At 49.1% G+C, this 20,661-nt stretch overlaps 1 protein-coding gene across 2 annotated transcripts; it reads right to left on the bottom strand.

Annotated features, from left to right (window-relative positions):
* Positions 1-64: 64 nt before the first annotated feature.
* LOC110135395 (oxaloacetate tautomerase FAHD2B, mitochondrial) lies at positions 65-10,693 on the bottom strand. 2 transcript variants are annotated; one of them, XM_020890416.2, is made up of 9 exons: positions 10,537-10,693; positions 9,693-9,736; positions 7,307-7,557; positions 5,768-5,984; positions 2,116-2,175; positions 1,754-1,916; positions 592-700; positions 393-480; positions 65-270 (listed from the first exon to the last, which is right to left on the bottom strand). In XM_020890416.2, exons 3-9 carry the CDS (start codon positions 7,549-7,551, stop codon positions 208-210), a joined length of 945 nt encoding a protein of 314 aa, XP_020746075.1. In that variant the 5' UTR covers positions 7,552-7,557; positions 9,693-9,736; positions 10,537-10,693; the 3' UTR covers positions 65-207. The 2 variants fall into 2 exon arrangements, with proteins under 2 accessions (XP_020746075.1, XP_020746074.1); XM_020890415.2 differs by lacking the exon at positions 9,693-9,736.
* Between the last annotated feature and the right edge of the window lie 9,968 nt (positions 10,694-20,661).

The raw sequence follows: 20,661 nt of genomic DNA, 5'->3' as shown, positions 1-20,661 counted from the left end.
GTGTGTGTATCTGCCCTCCTTCCCCACTGGGTGAGAATGCCCTCTCACTCCTTGAAACACATCCTAAAGGAAGATGAAGTTTATTGACGAGGTGAGCACCACTGCCTCCCCCTCTACCCGAAGAGAAGCCGCGGGGGCTGGCACCAGGCCTCTTGCCACGCTGGGCTCCGTGGGAACAAATGCCCCTTCTGCCTGCAGCAGCAGTCATCATACCACCTTGCTGACGATGACACCCAGGTCTTCAATCTCACACTGGACTTCATCGCCCTTCTGCAACAGAGTGGGCCATGAGGCTGTCAGGCCTGAGGCGTGGCGCACATATACAGACCTGGGTTTCTCGGGTCTGAGCCAACCCTGCCAGGCCTCTGCCTTTCCTCGCTCAGCCAACCTACCTTGAGGAAGACAGGAGGCTTCCTGAACATACCCACACCTGGGGGCGTCCCGGTCAGGATGATGTCCCCTGGATAAAGAGTAACGAACCTACGGGCAGAAGGGCCAGGTGAGGTCAGGGGCTGAGGTGCCACAGCCTGGCATGGGGGTCTCAGTAAAGCCCCCTGGTGGCTGTTTGGGGCCAGGCTCTATCCCACTTACTGAGAGACCCAGGCTATCAGCTCTTCTGTCTTAAACACCATCTGGTTGGTGTTGCTACTCTGCATCACTTCCCCATTCACTCGGCAGCAGATCTTTAGGTTGTGTGGATCTGAAATGCAAAAACAACACATTTGGGATTCTCCCTTCTGACCCTCAGACCCCTCCCGACAATCAGGAAGCGAAGGCGCAGGGGGCCTTGTAACTTGCCAGGTGAGAGGCTTGTCCGCTGGGCTCCCTGTGCCTGCTCTGGCGCCCTGTGTGGACTCTGGACTCTGGCCCGCCCAGGCCTCCCTGTGCCCACCACCCAGCACAGTGCCCGCCGGTGGTCAGTGGCTGGGTTAATGAGGGAATGTTCCAGGCTCAAGGGGCAGAGAACAGTGGCTGGGTTTTGCCTTAAAAAACAGATTCTATCTGCAGCAGAGGCTGTGTGTTACAAAGCAGCAGGGTAACAGCATGAGTAGTGAAGACCCCTGCACCTGCCGGCTCACCTCTAATAGTGTCCTGCACTTTCATCCTGACTGTCTGCTGTTTCACACACCCACAGGCACACCCCCAGGAACCCAGTTTAACTTCAGTGATGACTGACTGCCAGGGGCGCTGTGAGGCTGAATTACACGGACAGGCCCCGCCTGGGGGGCTGTGCTGTCCTCCTCACCCCTGTCTTTTCTCCAGGCTCTCACTGTGCCCTTGCTGCTCGCAGCTGCTGCCACCTGGCTACACACCGGCTGGGTGAGGCCCCGGGGGTTAGCGCCCATCTCCTTTATTAAAGAAAGGGCCGGGGGCTCGGGAACAGCTGTTCTCTGCGATGCTCCAAGGCCAGCCCTGCTCCCTTCCGACGTGAGGCCTCTCCCAGATGGTGCAGCCAGAGGAAGCCTGACCCAGGCGTCAGGAGAGAGCCCTGGCCCCTAGTACTGCATGTCACGAGCGCGGAGTCCCCGCCTCTGCTGCTGTAGGCCTCCACGGGGAGGGGCCGGGAGGGAGGCCGGTGGAGCACTTGGCCCAGGTGGAGAGATCCGCTCTGATCCAACAGCCAACGAGAGGGCGGCCGGGGACGGGGCGCTCGGCGGGCCACGCCCCTCACTCCCCGACTGAAAAGCGGCTTCGCTGACGCATCCATGCGAGAGCAAGGAGAGCAGTCACCAAGCGGGCAGCAGGCACCTACCTGCCACACTGTCCTTGGTCACCAGGGCAGGGCCCAGAGGGCAGAAGGTGTCAAAGGTTTTCCCCAGCAGCCACTGCTTTCCATTGCGTCTCACCTGCCAGTCACGGGCACTCACGTCGTGTGCCACAGTGAAGCCAGCCACATGGGCCATGGCATCTGCAGCCTGTGGGGGCAGGGGGTTTGGCCAGATGGGAGGTTAGCTCATGGTGACACCAAGCCCGGTCACAAAGGGTCTCAAAGCCTCGATCCCATGTCAGGGCTGCAGAGAGCTGAGGTGGTGGTGGGCGAGGGGCAAGGCCATGTCAGGGGCGGGTACCTACCAACCACTCCCCAGTGCCAGGGTAGCTGGCCCTCCCCCTCACCTTGATGCGCTTGCCTCTCTTCCCAATGACCACGGCCAGCTCCACCTCCCAGTCCACCTCCTGCAGGGCGGGAAGGGGCAGTGAGCTGCTGGGCCCTGAGCTCCATGATTCCGCTGAGGGGCTCCTGCCGCGGGGCCAGGCCTCTTAACGGTGGCGTGGCTGCCGGCCCGTACGTGGGAGACCGCAGCCCTAGGGGAGGCCCCGCAGGGGAGGTGTCACATGTGGACCACAGACTTCGGGCAGTGGAGGCAGCACCGCTGCAGGCAGGCAGTGACTCCAGGGACTGCGGAAGAGCAACATTTTTCTGGGGAGGGAGTTTTACCAAAATCACTCTTGATACTTCCAAAAAAGGATAAATACCGAATAACAATAGCTAACCCTACTTGTTTGCCAGGCACTATTCTAAGTGCTTTAATGCACTAACTCACTTAAATAATAACAAGATCAACATGCCAAAATAAACGTGGGCCAAAGGCTTGAATAAGCAGTTTACAAAAATATATACACACAGCCACAAAAAGGAAAACAGGCTCAGCTTGTTCCATAATTAGCAAAGTGCAAATATAAACTAGATACAAGTTAGTCATGCAAACTGACTTTTCTAACCGTAACAACCATGAGCACAAAAAAGAACTGGATTTCTTGGGGAAAGGGCCAAGTCCCTGTTGGTGACGAGAGTACGAGACAAGCCTGGAACTGCTTGGCCATAGGAAGGAAGTGCTCAGAAAGTGATGCGGGTGGGGGCCATCCGAAAGCCTCCCCCTAACCAAACTGAGATCCTCTGAGTGTCAGAAACAATGTAAATGATGGACTATGGAGTATGACATATTGGATAAAAGTAAAAATCAGGAATTTACAGTGATAAAGGGACAGGGGTAAAACAAAAAACCAAGCAGTGTTTCTCCACAGAATACCAGGTAGTAAAAGTAGAAGGCATGATAGAGAAAAAAAGTCAGCTTTTTCTAACCCTTACTGCAGTAATGGGTTCAGGGAAAGATGACCAGATGATCCCTGGAAGAGAACTTGTGGGGCAAATAAGATAGTCACGTGGTTTCAGTGACTCCTCTGCAGACTGTTTCCTCACTTCCACAGTGAAATGTACCTTTACCATGGAGAGGTCACGTGAGCATCAAGGAAAGTAAGCGATCAAACTTCAGGACCAGCTGACACTTCATGTGACACAAGTGCGCACCTGCTGCTACAGACAACGTCAGGGTCCCTCCCCACCCCCCAGCTCATCTACCGCAACCTAAACCCCAGGGTGACGGTAGGAGGTGTGATGGTATGAGAGGTGATTAGGTCATGAGGGCAGAGCCCCCATGAAGAGGCTGGTGCCCGTATAAAAAGAGATGTTAGAGAGCTCACTCCAAGGACACAGTGAAGAGGCAGTCATCTGTGGACCAGAAAGTGGGTCCTAATCTGTTGGTACCTTGATCTTGGACTTCCCAGCCTCTAGAATTTCAGGAACTCAATGTCTTGTTTTATAAGTCATCCATTTTACAGTATTTTGTGACAGCAGCCTGAACAGATTAACCTGTGTAGAACTTGACAAAAATGTTTAACCTGAATCTAATCATGACGGACCAACCAGACAAATCCAGAGTGTGAGACACGCTATGAGACAATGTGCCTGATTTCTTCAAAGAGTCTGTCATGAAAGATAAAAACAGTAGGGAGAAAAACTGCTTGAGATCAGGGGTCAGCAAGCTGTGGCCCACAGGCCAAATCCTTGCTTGTTTGCTGTCTCTGTTCCTGTAAATAAAGTTTTCCTGGGACAGAGTCATGTTCCTTCATGGACCAGCCAAGCTGCTTTCACACAACAGTGGCAAAGCTGAACTGTTACTACAGACACTACTTGCTGCTCAAAGCCTAACATTCACTGTTAACTGGCCCTTTGAGAAAAAGTCTGCGAATCCCTGTTCTGGACAAAAGGCACCAAGAGATATAACCAAATATCACGTGTGATCCTGACTGATCCTGGACGAGCACCAAAAAACAAAACAGGACCCAAATTAAAAGTCACCTTTGGAGGCACTGCTAATACTCCCAATTGGACTGGTTAATATTAACTTACATATGGTTAACTTTCTTAGTTGTGGTAATGGTATTATGGTCATGGAGGACATTGTCCTTATTCTCAGGAGATGTATGCTGAAGTTTTTATGAGTGAACTTTTTTTTTTTTTGCTGACAAAGCAACAGACTTTACTGGGAAGGGGCGCCTGGGTAAGGAAACCCAGGAGGAGGACTGCTCTCCTACATGACTTGTAATTATGAGTGAACTGTCTTAATGTCTATAATTTACTTTGTAAAGTTCTTTCTACTAACCCCCTTTAAAAAAGTGTGTGTGCGCCTGTGGGACATGAGGGAAGGAAGTAGAGACGTGGGAAAACAGGGCAGCGGAGGGAGGGAGAGAGGGAGAGAAGAGCAAATACAGCACAGTGACATTGTGAATCCAGGTAGAGACACTGGGTAGTCACTGCATTTCCCCCCCAACTTTTCTATAATTTTCAAAGTATTTCTAAACTAAAAATGTTAAAGTGCTAGGAAGGGTACATACACTGCCGGTGGATATGTAAACTGCTTGTGCAGCCGAAGGTCACTGGCTAATTTTTGAAACCCTGCCTACACCCTGATAAAGACATTCACATTCTAAGAGTTAATTTAAAGGAAATAATCACACACTCATGGGTGTGCAAAGTCTCTTCTGTAAGGATGTTCCCTGCAACATTATAAAAGCCAAAAACTGCAAACAACCTCTTTAGCAATATGAGGACTACTGAATAAATTATGGCCACTGATACAATAGAAAACTAAGCAGTAACCTAAAAAACGTCAGGGGAGAATATTTAATGGCATGAAAAATGTTCTTGATAGAGAACTTAAGTAAATGGTAGGTACATGCACAGTATAAACAGAAACAGGAATAGAAAAACCCTGGGAATTATATGTGGAATCTAAAAAGAAGTGATACAAATGAACTTACTTACAAAACAGACTCACTGGCTAGAATGAATTTATGGTTGCTGGGGCAGCGGGGAAGGGATAGTTAGGGAGTTTGGGATGAACATGTACACACTGCTGTATTTAAAATGGATAACTAACAAGGTTGGACCTTTTGTATAGCACATGGCACTCTGCTCAATGTCATGTGGCAGCCTGGATGGGAGGGGCGTTTGGAGGAGAATGGATACATGTATATGTATGGCTGAGTCCCTCTGCTGTTCATCTGAAACTATCACAACATGGTTCATTGGCTATTCCCCCAAAACAAGTTCAAAAGGAAAAAAAAAATTCTGGGAAGATATACAAGTAGAACATGAATGTTGCAAGCCCTGCACAGTGGGGACATGTGTAGCTTTTCATTTCTTTATGTATTTGTGTACTTTTGAAATTTGAAAATTATGAAATTTATGTAATTTCTTTACATATTTTATTTATTTTCTATGAAGCAAATATATTACTTTTATAATCAAACAGAAAAACAATTAAAGTCTTTTTTTCCCCCAGGAGCTGTCTTATCACTGTATAATACCCTGGAGTTTCTGTTTAATGCACTACTGAGCAACAGGTGGTTCCCTTAGGCGGGACGCTGAGCACCTGTGTGATGGGCCCCAGTGCCCGGGGTGGGGGAATGGGGGGTAGGCACCCACCTGGCTCTCGGGCGGAAGGATGATGTCATCGTAGGGCCCCACGATGGCGCTAGCGAACTTGCTGAAGATGATGGGCTCCTTGGGCACAGGCACGTTCTGTTCTCTGCAGTGGTCCGCATAGTTCATGCCCACGCACACCACCTTGTCTGGCCGAGTGACCGGGGCCAGGAGCGTCACCTCTGCCCGTGGGAGGACTGGCAAGTGGGTGGCCAGCGCTCTGCAAAGACCAGAACAGGAGAGGGGCCTGCTGGGGAGACCCTGCAGCTGCTACCAAGCTCTGCTTTTTAAAACATACTTTCTAGAGCAACCATCAGAGTCGGCATTGAAAATCAAGCCCAGCTACTGCCCCTTGATATGAGAGTACTGTTTATGTTCATCCAGTGTTGACTTCCTCTCCCCCATTAGGTAATATGGGCTTTCTCAGGTGGCTCGGTGGTGAAGAATCCACCTGCCAATGCAGGAGATGAGGGTTCAGTCCCTGGGTTGGGAAGGTCCCCTGGAGAAGGAAATGGTAACCCACTCCAGTATTCTTGCCTAGAGAATCCCATGGTCAGAGGGGCCTGGCGACCTAGAGTTTGTGGGGTCACAAAGAGTCTGATACTACTTAGCGACTAAACAACAGCATAATATGGAATTACATAACACAGAAATACATAATAATTTCCATGTAAGTGAATTCAAAGGGTGCAAATGGGGATAAAAGAAAGCTCTGTCTTCATCCCCTTCTCCTAGACACCCCACTCCCTCCCCACAGACAAATGCTGTGTCCTGTATAGATCTTCACAGTCACTCTGTGTAAACTCTTCTCCCATCTTTTTTATGCCAATGACAGCATGTTATATATACGCCTTTTAAAAAATATGTATTTTAGAGATCTTAACATATAAAGTCTATTAGCTTCCTCCTTTTTGTATGGTTATATACTACTGCACAGTAGATGCACCCAATTCTCTAATAAGGGACATGGAAGGAGTTTCTAATCTTGCAAGAATATGAAAGTAGGGGGAAAATACTGTTACCAACACTGTGTGTTGTCAAACATCTGTATTTATATCAGCTTAACAGGTGAAAATGACGTCTCAGAGTGGTTTTTAATTTACTGTGTGTCAACATCTTTAGACCAGATACCACAGGGCTCCTGGGTTCAGGGAGGCACCTACCTAATCCAACTCAAACCCAAGAACCATCTCTAAGAACATCTTTGCAGTCCTCTCCCCTCTTAGGACCCAAGGTTCCAGCCCCTCAGGCAAGCAGGCCTTAACCCCCTAGGGAAGGCAGTGGGACAGAGTAGAATCCTGGCCCCCTCACCAAGCATGTGGCCGGGGAAGGTCAGTCATCCTCCCTGGGGTGCCCCCTGTAAACTGAGCCTACTGTCACACAAGACTCCTAAGGCTCTTGGCCCAGAGAAAGGAAGCCTGCATTACCCTGATCCCTTGCAAAAGAACTACCCTTGTTCTGTTTCCCAGGGCAGGGTTGGGTGGGGAGGGGGGAGGGGAGAACGGGGCAGCTAGGGCAGGGCCATGCTGCCTGCTGACTTACCTTCTCACCACTGACAGAGTGGCTTCTCCCTGCTCCAGGAACTCCACCATCGTCCTGGGCAGTGTGGGCTCAAAGGCGTTGAGGTTGATGACACCCCCCCCATTCCCTGACTCCAGGCCCAGATGGGGTCCCGTTAGGTGGGGTGCCTGGAACTGCACCAATCTCATATCTCTGGAGGGCTGAAAGGGCTGCCTCTGCACCTGCAGCACAGTCGTGAGCAACCTCCTTCCACCAGACCCCAGCATCAGCTCCTATGGGGAGAAAGTGGGTCCCGAGGACAGAGGGCCTGAAACCATCGCTGGGGATCCCAAAGCTCCTCGAGCTGCAGCCCAAGACTTTTCGCCCCATCGGCCTTTCCTGGCACACGGCATGGGAAGCGGTCCAGATTTTGTTATTTCACCAGGTATATAAGGTGAAGTTTTGCCCAATTCTGTGCCTGTAATGAAACACTGAGACAGTGAAGGACCAGGAAGCCTGGCATGCTGCAGCTCATGGGGTCTCAGAGTCAGACACGACTTAGCAACTGAACAACGACAATGAAACACTTCTAGAGAAGCAACTACTTCATGCCAGCCACTGAGCTAGGTCCCATCTTCCTTCAACCAGTGCTTCCTGACAGCTTGGGCTGTACCTGCACCACCGAGGCACTGGGCAAATGATGCAGGCCAGACACGCTCAGCCCTACCATCCTGCCTGCAGGGGAGACTGATGTTAACAACTGATGTGGTTAAGTAGGGTTCAGTCACTGAGACCACTGCTGGGAAGATTCAGAGAAGGCAGTGGCACGCCACTCCAGTACTCTTGCCTGGAAAATCCCATAGACGGAGGAGCCTGGTAGGCTGCAGTCCATGGGGTCACAAACAGTCGGACAGGACTGAGCGACTTCACTTTCACTTTTCACTTTCATGCATTGGAGAAGGAAATGGCAACCCACTCCAGTGTTCTTGCCTGGAGAAGTCCAGGAATGGCGGAGCCTGGTGGGCTGCCGTCTATGGGGTCGCACAGAGTTGGACACGACTTAGCAGCAGCAGCAATGGGAGCTGGGAAGATTGAGGGTCCTGCCTTTGTCAAGTTTCTTGAGGAAGTGTAGGCTAGGCTAAGATGAACAGGACTAGGAATTCATTAAAGTCTCTTGCTACCATGAGCAAGAGACTGCAGGTGAAACAGGCTCCACTCAAAGACAAGCTGACGAAGTCATTTTTTTAAATGCCAATTTGATCCTGTTACCCTCCTGTGTGGGCTTCCCAGATGGTGCTATGGTAAAGAACCCGCCTGCCAATGCTGGAGACGCAAGAGACACAGGTTTGATTCCTGAGTCAGGAAAATCCCCTAGAATAGGAAATAGCAACCCGCTTCAGTATTCTTGCCTGGGAAATCCCATGGCTAGAGGAGCCGGGCAGGCTACAGCCCCTGGGGTGGCAAAGAGCTGGATATGACTGAGCAACTAAGCACGCACGCATGGGCGAGAGCACAGGCTGCCTGGGGAGAGGCTGCAGAGGGTTCAGGGCTAAGCCTGACGGGGGCACTCTGGTCTCTGGGTTCCTGGGCCATGACTGTCTCTCTCACTACTGGGTGCACGGCGCCTAGTACTGTGCCTGCCACACAGCAGGCTCTCAGCTAGTCTCAGCTGAAAGAAGGAATGTCGGAGCAGGAGCTTGACTTTTCACTACTTGGGAAAGCTTGGTGATCATCGATCTCAAGAGGAGGTGCCATCCCTCCTCAAATCACTGACAAAGTATCAACAAGGCTCAGGTCCCATCTTGAGTTCTAGGCTCCACTCAAAGACAAAACCCATTCTCTTCTTTTTTTTCTTTCTAAGTCTGGCCTCAGTTCCAAAAGTCCCTCCTCTTCATGGTTCCTTGCTTTTAAAAGTAGCCCTTTATGCTTGGGCTTCCCAGGTGGTGCCCGAGTCAAGAACCCACCTGCAAATGCAGGGGACAAAAGAGACATGGGTTCAATCCCTGGGTCAGCAAGATCTCCTGGAGGAAGGCATGGCAACCCACTCCAGCATTCTTGCCTGGAGAATCCTATGGACAGAGGAGCCTGGTGGGCTATAGCCCATGGGGTCATGAAGAGTCAGATACAACTGAAGCGACTTAGCATGCATTATGCTCAGGCACTTGGAGGTAATCCCAGACTCTGGTTCTCCAATGGTTCCATCTGCCTTGATAAGTTAAAGACTGATTAGACCCAGATCACTGTTCTGATTGCTCACTGTGCTGGCTGATGAGTTTAACCAGAAAACCAGGAGTTTAAAACCTCCTACCTTCCTACCTTACACAAGCGCCAACCATGCCACGGGCAAGGGCTGTTCAAGCTACAGTGTTAGCACTCAGATACTTCACACACTAAGATTAAACAGATCCCACTGAATGCCAGGTCTTACCTTAAGTGCTTTACCTGCAATGTCTGATTTAATTCTCCCGACAACTGTGGAAGGTAGGGTCTGTTGGTCCCATTTCACAGATAAAAAGTCTACAATAAAGTGCTGGGACTTGAATCCAGGTACAGGCGACACTGGAGTTCTTGATTTGGGTTAACGTGTCTTTGTGTCCTCAGGGTGTTAAGCGTGGGACACTAGCCCAGGGGTATTGATGAGAAATAGGAACCTCCAACAGGAGATTTGGAGGCTCAGGGACTCCCTGCAAGCCGTCAGCCATGCTCCGGGAAATTTGATCTGCTGGCTACTGCCTCCGGGAGAGGGCTGGTCATTCTGCTCTCCCAGATAACCACAGGCTGACCTTCCCACGTGACAGACCCTTGCAGGTTCTTATTTCATCCTATAGCAATCCCTCCAGGCAGAGCGCCTCATTTCACAGAAGGGGCGTTGAGGCTTAAGGTGAAGTCACCAGCTACCGCACCTGAAAGTGGCCCCGCTGCTTCTGCGGGAATCAGCAAGCTACAGGGCCTGAGCTCAATCCAGCTCCGGAAAAGGGTCCTTAAGCAAAAAGGCTGGGACCTGGGGCGGCGCAGGCGTCATAAGCCTGCGAGACGAAGGTTTGCGTCCGGGATCGCGTGCCACTATCCACTCGTCTGCGCCCCCGTGTGGGTCCCCCAGTTTGCCCGTATGCCTAGCTCCCCTGCACTCGGTGGGCGCTCGGAAGGGCCCGCCCACCCCATCAGAGTGGTTGGAGAGACAGGGCAGCAGCGTTCAGTCCTGCCCATCCCGGGAGGCCAGGAGGGAGGCGGAGGCCCGGTGCGCCCCGCCATCTGGCCCAGATCTAACCTACCTGGCGCTCTGCGCTGTCGGGGTAGGACTCGCGGGCCCTAGACCACGATCACCCGGCGCCTGAGCGCAGGTACTGAGCTCGGGAGACAGCTACCAGCCTAGAGTTCTAACAAGGGGTTGAGCCGAGGGGCTCCCCTAAATAAGACGTCAGCGGAGGCGGGCGCGCGCTCGTGACGTCACGGGGACAACGGCCAATAGTAGGGCGTCTAGTTCGGTGCCGGAAGTCACGTTACGGAGGGGGCGGGCCCAGCACTGAAGGATAGTTGTTCTCTTAGTTGATCGTGCAGGCCTGCTGGCTCAGAGTATACGCCGGGCACATTCCCGGAGGCACTCTCTTTCGGGACGCCTTGCGCTTGCACGAACTTGAAAGTGGGTGCTTCCTGAAATTTTGCGCCCTGGGCCCGCCTAGGGCCCTGTATCTGGACCAGGCCCTGCTCTGATCTTTGAGCAAAACGCGGTGGAGACCAAATTATGGCGCGCTGGTTGACAAAGACAAGCATTTCGATTGTGCCAGATCAGTGAAGAGAGGAGGGATGTTTGTACCCATTTTACATCTGGGCAACCTGAGGCCGGAAGTGTTTTACTCAAGATGTCATATTGACCACAAGTGCAGCCTTTTTACAGCCCTGACTTCATATGGGCTGCACACAGGGTAGTGGGAGGCAAAACCTCCATTATTAGGAAACAGGTATTCTAGTGGAGAGGTGGTTTAATTAAACAAACAATCGTACTTTCCAGGCCTCTGGCATATGAAGACATAGGAGGCGGTCTGGGCTAGAGTCCCAACACTTAATCAAGGAGCAGACCATCAAGGGTTTTATATGCCCTAAGGAAGGCTTTTGAGCCTTAGCTAATCTCACAGGAGGCCACTGGAATGTCCTCAGAGGGAGTAGGTTACATTTGAGAAGTTTTGTTCAGGCCACTCCTGCAAGAAAAGGTGTCTGGGTAAGAGTGATGCAGCTGAGAGCAGTGGTTTGGTGTGCTTCAGAGATGGTGAAAGTCCTGAGATGTTTAGAAGGCAGAAATGACAGCCCTCAATGATGACAGGAGGTGGGATTAAGGGGAAAAGAGGTGTAGGCTGACTCCTAGGTCTTTGGCCTGGTAGATGGCAGTGCCATTCACCAAGACACGGGTTCCAGGGAAGCAATGTGTCTGGGGAGAGGATGGTGAGCTCAGTTTTGGGTGGGTTGTATTTAATGTGTCTGTAGGTTATTAAAGGGGGCTCTGCATGGGTCTGGAGCTTCAGCTGTTGTCTGGCTTGAAGATGCAGGTCAGCATGCATGCATGCTAAGTTGCTTCAGTCGTGTCCGACTCTGTGTGACCCCATGGACAGCAGCCCATATAAATGGAACATGGCGAGTGAGTGTCATGGGTGGGGGATGTGCTAAAGAGAGCCTAGCATAACCCCCAGTCAGGAGACCCACCATGTAAGGATGAGCCAGAGAAATGGAAGGGAAACAGTGAGACAAGAGAACTCATAACTTTAAAAGTTAAGTAGAGAAAGGGAAGATTAAAAAAAAAAAAGACTCAAACCAAACTTCTACTAATGTAAACTGCAATGTCTGAGACGAAAAATACCCTACATGGCAGAGTCAAAGTTGCAGAAAAGAAGATTGGTGAATTTGAAAACAGCACTAGCTTTTGGGCTGGTGCCTCCATCTTCTGGTAATTTGCCAAAATGACCGACACAAAGGGGAAGAGAAGAGACTAATGTTCTCTAGGCCTTTTAGAAAACGTGGAGTTGTTCCTTTGGCCGTGTGCGTGTGAATCTACAAAAAAGGAAAGGGCACTGTTCAAAAAGGGAAGCCCCCTGACTGTGCCCACAACAGAACTGAGTCTGCAGTGTATCCCCGCATGCTGCCAGCATTGTTGGAAACAAACAAAGGCAAGATTCTCCCCAAGAAAATTAATGTACATATTGAAGATGTAAGCACTCTTAGAGTTGGGATACCTCCCTGGAAAACGTGTGAAGGAAAAAAATAGAGGCGCAAAGTAAGGGGGACTTCCCTGGCAGTTCACTGTTTAAAACTCCACTCTTCTACTGCAGAGCATGTGATTCTTGGTTGGGCAATGAAAATCCTGCATGCTGCCTGATGCAACCAAAAAATATTAAAATTGTTTTCTAAAATATGCCAGCAGATCTTATGTCTAGTGAGGTTTTTTTTTTTAAAGCCCATTTCTCTGGGAGAAATTCAAACAGCTTAATATATGTGTAATTGGACCCTAAAGTAGAGGAGAGAGAAGGGGGAACAGAGAATTTGAAGATATAATGACCAAGACTTTTCTAAACGTGATGAAAACTATAAACCCACTATACAAGAATTTCAACAACCCTCAAACACAAGACACATGAGGAAAATGACATCATGGCATAGCATAAACAAGCTAGTCTATATTAGTGATAAACAGAAAAATTTAAAAGCAGCCAGAGGACTTCTGTGTCCAAAAAAATGCAGAAGCACTTGTCTTTATTCCTCCTGTTAAGTACAACTAAAAACCTACACAAAGCAATCATAAGACTGAAAAAAGATGAGCAGGCAGGCCGGCATGGGGTCTGCATAGCCATGAGGAGACACGGCAGTGAATTCTCTGGGCTCTTATTTCTCATATATCTGGACAGGCGTTGCTGAAAAAGCTGGCAACTGGAGATGCCAACAGGTGCAGACACAAAAAGCCCCAAGAAAATCCTGCTCTCTTTAGTCAAAGGACCCAGAAAGGGACAGTCTTGCAAAACAGAAAATTTAGACAATAACTGTTGTGACCCCCATGCCCACTAGCAAAGGCGGAGTAGGAAGCCTAGATTTTCACCCTTGCCAGCCTGTAATGAAGTGCCTCAACCCTTTCCCCATGTCAGAGCGGTGAGCAGGGTGGGTCAGAGAAGGGGAGGTGGGGAGCCTGAACTGGGTAGTAACAGGGTCACCCTCCACAGTGGAGGCTATGTGAGGAGCTGGAGTTCCCACTATGCTCAGTAACAAACATCTTGAGTGTCATGGAGGCTGACTTAATGAAAATGAAAAATAACATATAAAAATTTGTGGAACTCTGCTAAGATAGTACTTGGAAGGAAATGTATAGCTCTAAATTCTTATTTTAGTAAAGAAAATTCTCAAATCAGTAAGCTTAGCTCCTCCTGGGGGTGTGTGTTAAGCCTCTTTAACCATGCCTGACTCTTTGTGACCCCATGGACTGTGGCCCACCAGACTTCTCTGTCCTTGGAATTCTCCAGGCAAGAATACTGGGGTGGGTTGCCATGTCCTTCTCCAGGGGATCTTCCAAACCCAGGATCGAACCTAGGTCTCCCACATTGCAGGCAGATTCTTTACCATCTGAGCCACAAGGGAAGCCCATTTGCCATGACTAAGACTCTTGAGAGTCCCTTGGACTGCAAGAAGATCCAACCAGTCTCTCCTAAAGGAGATCAGTCCTGGGTGTTCATTGGAAGGACTGATGTTGAAGCTGAAACTCCAATACTTTGGCCACCTAATGCGAAGAGTTGACTCATTGGAAAAGACCCTGATGCTGGGAAGGATTGGGGGCAAGAGGAGAAGGGGATGACAGGAGATGAGATGGCTGGACGGCATCACCGACTCGATGGACATGGGTTTGGGTAGACTCCGGGAGTTGGTGATGGACAGGGAGGCCTGGCGTGCTGCGATTCATGGGGTCGCAAAGAATTGGACATGATTGAGCAACTGAACTCAACTGAACTGAAATGGACCTTATCCAAGAATGCAAGGTAATTCAATAACCTTGGTGAAAGTTTCATAGACATTCCACCAAATACATCATAAAAGAAAAGAAAAAGATCGATGAAGTGGGCTTAAAAGCTTCTGCTCTGCAAAAAGATGCTACAAGTATGAAAGAACAAGGAACATATTGGGGAAAAAAGATTTGCAAACTACATATCTGACAAAGCACTCAGACCTAGGATATACAAAGAATGCTCAAAAGTCAACAGAGAGAGGCTTCCCTAGTGGTCCAGTCGTTAAGAATCTACTTGGCAACATAAAGGACACAGGTTTGATCGCTGGTTCAGGAAGAACCCACGTGCCTCGGCGTGTGCCACAGCTACTGAGAGCTCTAGAGCTCATGAGCCTCGACCATTGAGCCCATGTGCTGCAACTGCTGAAGCCACAGGCCTAGAGCCTGTGGTCGGCAGCAGAAGTCCCTGCAGTGAGAAGCCTGCACACCGCAAGGAAGGGTAGCCCCTGCTCGCTGCGACTAGAGAAAGTGCATTTGCGGCAATGAAGACCCAGCCCAGCTAAAAAATAAACTAAATGTATTAAAAAAAATCTAAAAATAATCAACAGAGATGAGGCCGATATAATTAGAAAATGGGTAAATGACATAAAGAGATGTTTCACTGAAGAAGCTATTCGATGGCCCATGACCACCTGAAAGATGTTTGGCATCACTGGAGATGAAGGGGTTTACACTGAGGCCAGCACGAGATGGCACTGCAAAATTATTAGAACCGCTAAAATTAAAAATAGTGACGATCTCACAAGCTGGAGAGGATGTAGATAACTGGATCTCTTATACATTGTTGGCGGGAATGTAAAATATTAGAGCCAATTTAGAAAATTGTTTGACTATTTCTTAAAAAACTAAAGAGGCACTTATAGTATGGCCCAGCAGCTGTGCGGTGGGCACTTATGCCTGTACATGATTCTTTTTTTTTTTTTTTTAATTTTTAAAGAGCAAATTAAATCTTTTTTTTTTCTCAGTAGTTTTTGTTATACATTGAAATGAATTAGCCATGGATTTACATGTATTCCCCATCCCAGTCCCCCCTCCCACCTCCCTCTCCACCCGATCCCTCTGGGTCTTCCCATGCACCAGGCCCTGCTGTACATGATTATTCACAGCAGTGTTATTTGTAGTAGCTAAAAACATGGAAACAAACAAAATGTTTTACAGTGGGTTAGACACAATGTGGTCCATCCATACCATGGAATCCCATGTGTCAATAAAAAGGAAGTATTTATTAAATAATATGTGTTCATTGTTTTTATAAGGCTTCCCAGGTGGCTCAGTGGTAAAAAGAATCTGCCTGCCAGTGCAGGAGTCACAGGAGATCTGAGTTTGATCCCGGGATCGGGAAGATCCTCTGGAGAAGGAAGTGGCAACCCACTCCAGGATTCTTGCCTGGAGAATCCCATGGACAGAGGAGCTGGGCGGGCTGTAGTCCATGAAGTCACAAAAGAGTCAGACACGACTGAGCAACTGAGCACGCACATTGCTTTTTTAGACATAATGCTATTGCACACTTACTAGACTACAATGTAGCAACTTTTACATGCACTGGAAAAATGAAAAATTAATGTGACATGGCCCATGTTTTAGGCTCTGGCCCCATCCACCTAGCCCCTAATTCTGGGCAGGAGTGCTTCCCACCCCACAGCCCTTTACCTGACTCACTCCTACTCATCTATCAAAGAAAAGATAATCAGTCGACCTAAGAAAGAGATGGAAATTTTTATTTGAGCCAAACTGAGGACTGTAACCTGGGATCAGCATCTCAGAAGAAAATGCCTTTCCATTCCTTACACCCTCCTTCCACTGAAAATGCACTTCCCATTTTCCTTGCATATAGAGATGTTTCCATGATTATTTTAGTAATTTTAGTTACATACATTATAATTATTAACCTTAATCTCTAGTACGAAACCAAGAAGTAATGGTGAACTATATATCATATGAGGATTTCCTGGTTGGTGCTTATGAATATATTTTATAACCTCTGGAAACATACATGTTCTCATAGAATTTCTTTCCTCACTGTGATGCAATGAGTGGTGGGCTTTGGATTATTTCTAGAGCTGCACCTCCTGTTCTATAAAGACTAGACTTGTAAAACAAGGACAGTTGTTTTTATTTCTTTTTTTAATTATGAAATTTTTTTTCTTTTTGGCCATGCCATGCAGCATGTGGGCTCTTAGTTCCCTGGGAAGGGATCGAACACATGCCCCCTGCAGTGGAAGCAGGTATGGCTGCCTCAGTTCAGTTCAGTCATTTCCGACTCTTTGTGACCCCATGGAGTGCAGCATGCCAGGCCTCCCTGTCCATCACCAACTCCCAGAGTTTATGGCCGCCTCAATGACAGCAAACTCACCTATGTTGGGATGTTTTACTTTCCCGCATTTAGCTTAAGGGAAAAGCCTCCCCTACTCCCCGCAAACTTCCTATCAGGCTCCAGACGTCACATATAGTCAGTTTATTCAGATCAGTGGCCTCTCGTTTTGGTAATCCATTTACAAACACTTCTGAGGATCCTCCCTGAGTTTAAGAATTCCTTTAACTATGGTCCTCAGTTTGGCCTTTGATCTGAAGAGCCTTGCCTACAGCCTCAGGTGGTTCCATTCTAAAGGTCATCGTTTAATAGTGTCTTCTGAGTGGAAAGGCAATTCAGATTGAAGATGACCAGAATGAGTGCTCTAATAAAGGAAGACAGAGGGGAGCAGTAGATAGATTTGTTGTTGTTTAGTTGCTAAGTCGTGTCTGACTTTTTGCGACCCTGTGGACTGTAGCCCACCAGGCTCCTCTGTCCGTGTGATTTCCCAGGCAAGAATACTGGAGTGAATGCCATTTCCTTCTCCAGGGGATCTTCCTGACCCAGGAATCAAACCCACATCTCCTGCCTTGCAGGCAGAGTCTTTACCCAAGCCATCAGGGAAGCCCCAGATAAAGTTTTAAGTATCTTTTAGATCATTGCTCTTTCATTAGCCTCCTACAGAAACCTTTGTTCTGTAGAAACCTACAGAAACAAATGAGGCTATTTGGGAATTTTGAAGGCTTTTTCTGGCTTCTGAATACCAATTTTAAAAGGTGCCGAAAGAAAAGGTACAATAGTTTAAGATGAGAGCTCTCTAAAAAATTGTACCAATTTAGATATTTCTCTACTTCAAAGGATCCAAGGAGCTAGCCCTAAAATATTTGTCCTCGAAACCCACTCCAGTGTTCTTGCCTAGGAAATCCCATGGACAGAGAAGCCTGGTCCACTGTCCATGGGGTCGCAGAGGTGGACACACACATACACACACAAAACCTAATTTTAGGAAATGAAAAACACGTACCACTGCTGTTACCAGTAGACCATGCAGGCACAGATCCAGAAGACTGCTGGCTTTAACTGTGAGCTCAAAATTGTTTTGGGGTGCCCAAAACAATTGGCAATTTTAGGGCCCAGTTTCCTGTAGTTCCCAACTAAGTACTTGCAAGTATTTGCATATATAAACCCAGTGGTCATTCCCAGAGGTGGTGGTTTACACAGGAGCTGTCTGCCCTTTGAGGCAGTTTCCCAGTATTAATTCTGTGGCCTAATTCGGATAAGAGTTATGATCTGAACAGCTTTCTGAGGGCGGTGCAGGTGCTGCTTCCGAGCCTAGCTCCCCAAGGAGGTACCCTTCAGCTCGACTGTTTCCCATGGCATGCCATGGCCTATTGTTGCCAGAGCTGCTCCAGGTATTTGCTCAGACCTGCCAACCCCTGCCTTTAGCAGGAGTTCATGTAAATATTTTGAAAAATATTTATTTATTTGGCTGTGCCGGGTCTTAGTTGCAGCATGTAGGATCTCATTTCCTGGCCAGATATTGAACCCAGGCCCCCCTGCATTGGAGGCTCAGAGCCTTAGCCACTAGACTGCCAGAGAAGTCCCTAAAGTAAATCTTGAAAGAGTCCAGAGATAAGAAAAGAAGACAGATACAAACAAAAATCCAGATGGAACCAGCTGCAACCAAGATGGCGATGAATCCCACCTCCAGCAGAACTCAAGTCTCATTATATTTTGATTTTGTGCCGTGCTGTGCTTAATCACTCAGTCGTGTCCGAATCTTTGGGACTGCATGGACTGTAGCCCACCAGGCCCCTCTCCATGGGATGGATTCTCCAGGCAAGAATACTGGAGTGGGTTGCCATGCCCTCCTCCAGGGGATCTTTCCAACCCAGGGATTGAACCCAGGTCTCCCACATTGCAGGCAGATTCTTCACTGTCTGAGCCACCAGGAAAGCCCAAGAATACTGGAGTGGGTTGCCATTCCCTTCTCCAGGGGATCTTCCTGACCCAGGAATTGAACCAGGGTCTCCTGCATTGCAGGCAGATTCTTTAAGCTGAGCTACCAAGTAAGCCCATGTGTTGATGTTGCTACATACTAAGTGACCACCTGCTGCTGGCCGAGACCAGACATTAAGGACCAAAACCGGGTAAACACGGGGTGCTTCCCCACTCCCTCGGAAAATCCGCCTCTTCCCGGTGTAGACCAGTGCACACACCTCCCGACCGCTAGCCTCATTCCCCCTCCCTCTGGCTTCACTTTTCAAAATCAAATCCCGCTTACCAGGTGGGCGAGAAGTCATCAGCGCGCTGAGTTCCCGTCTCTGGCCATCGCGCGCAGCTTGAGCTGCGTAAACCTCCGCTCGTGAGCATGTGCTCCATTGTGTCCGACTCTTTTCAACCCCACGGACAGTAGCTGCCAGGCTCCATGGAATTTTCCAGGCTAGAATACTGGAGTGGGTTGCCATTTCCTATTCCAGGGGATCTTCCCAACCCAGGGAGCAAAACTGTGTCTCCTGGTGGATTCTTTACCACTGAGCCACTTGGGAAGCCCAGATCTCAGCTTAGATTTCATTATTCTTCTACTTAAACCATAAGGGGAAAAGAACCCTCCCCCACAGCCCCTAGCAGAGGCCCAGAGCCTTGGCTGGGCTAGGCTGCGGGCAGAGCCCCGGTGGCTTACTTCAGTGACACCGTGACAGCCTGAAACTAGCGTGGCTGCTCAGAACGCTGGGTCAGCAGCCTTTGTCTCGTCCCTGGGTGAGCAGCGTTTACCTAATGACTGTACTGGGTCTCCCTTATTCTTCAGAGCTGAATAATTCAGCTTCTTCTTTCACTAGCAAAAGTTTTGTTCAGGCTTTATATCAACTCATTTTTTGTGTGCAGTTTAAGTCAGTTTTAACAAAAATCCAGCCACCCGTGTCTCACTGGGCATCTTACCCAAACACCCTAGGTCCTGCCAGAGAAATGTACTGGTATCCCTTAAGACTCCAAATCTTGAGTGAAGCAGCTCAAAGTGTTCAGGATTCTCACTCAAACAATGAAATCCATATATCAGGAGAACTCCCGGGAACACCTGAAGAGTACTGGGAAGCTGGCGGGGATCCATGGGCTGTGCTGGCTCCCATTCTGGGTAGGCTCCAGGGGGCCCTCTGGAGGGCGGGTATCCTGCTGGCTACGTCATGCGTGTTAGTGAAAACATTGATCAGCCCAGCTAAGAAAGAAAATGCAGTTTTATTCATGCCAAACGGAGGATTATAACCTGGGAACAGCTCCTCAGAAAGTTCTGAGAACCATTCCACTCATTAGAAGGCAAGGCACAGTTATGCAAGTTTTTTGAGCCGGAGGGCTGAACATTAAATGATATATTATTGACAGTTTACACAGTCCAGCCTAAGTGTCATTGTGGCCCCTTACAAGATCAAAAATTGATGCTTTCGAACTGTGGTGCTGGAGAAGACTTTTGAGAGTCCCTTGGACAGCAAGGAGATCTAACCAGTCCATCCTAAAGGAGATCAGTCCTGAATATTCACTGGAAAAACTGATGCTTTGGCCACCTGATGTGAAGAACTGACTCATTGGAAGGGCCCCTGAAGCTGGGAAAGATTGAGGGCAGGAAGAGAAGGGGGCAAGGGAGGATGCGATGGTTGGATGGCATCACTGACTCAATCGACATGAGTTTGAGCAAGATCTGGGAGATGGTGAAGAACATGGAAGCCTGGTATGCTGCAGTCCATGGGGTCACAAAGAGTGGGGACATAGCTTAGTGACTAAACAACAAGATCGAGAAGGAATATTATCTTTTGAGAAGCTGTCTTGGGGTTAGGAGAGTGTTGCTCATGCCGGCCAAGATGCCCTAGGCTACTGGTCAAAGAGACTTTGACCCTGGTGCTGGGAGAGCTGGCCCCTGACCCTGCAGGCTTGGGGGCTGAGACCTGCCGCCCCACCCGCCCCCCGCCCAGCCCCGGGCTCTCAGCCATGGCCTCCTTCCACTGTGCTGCTGGATGCAGCGGTTTTACTGACCGATCCCCACCCTCTGTGCCTCCTGCAGTGCCAGTGCTGGGCGGGGCTCCA

This window comes from Odocoileus virginianus, chromosome 2 (genome assembly GCF_023699985.2).
Source record: "Odocoileus virginianus isolate 20LAN1187 ecotype Illinois chromosome 2, Ovbor_1.2, whole genome shotgun sequence".
NCBI lineage: Eukaryota > Metazoa > Chordata > Mammalia > Artiodactyla > Cervidae > Odocoileus > Odocoileus virginianus.
Note: the sequence above shows the minus strand (reverse complement) of the source record. Positions and strands in the feature narration are given on the sequence as shown.

Excerpts from the sequence above, each read along its gene's own strand:
- LOC110135395 (XM_020890416.2), bottom strand. The coding sequence starts at position 7,551 with ATGCTGGGGTCTGGTGGAAGGAGGTTGCTCACGACTGTGCTGCAGGTG. Across the intron at positions 5,985-7,306 it reads ACTCTGTCAGTGGTGAGAAG|AGCGCTGGCCACCCACTTGC; the intron begins GTAAGTCAGCAG and ends TGGTCTTTGCAG. Across the intron at positions 1,917-2,115 it reads AGAGAGGCAAGCGCATCAAG|GCTGCAGATGCCATGGCCCA; the intron begins GTGAGGGGGAGG and ends CTGCCCCCACAG.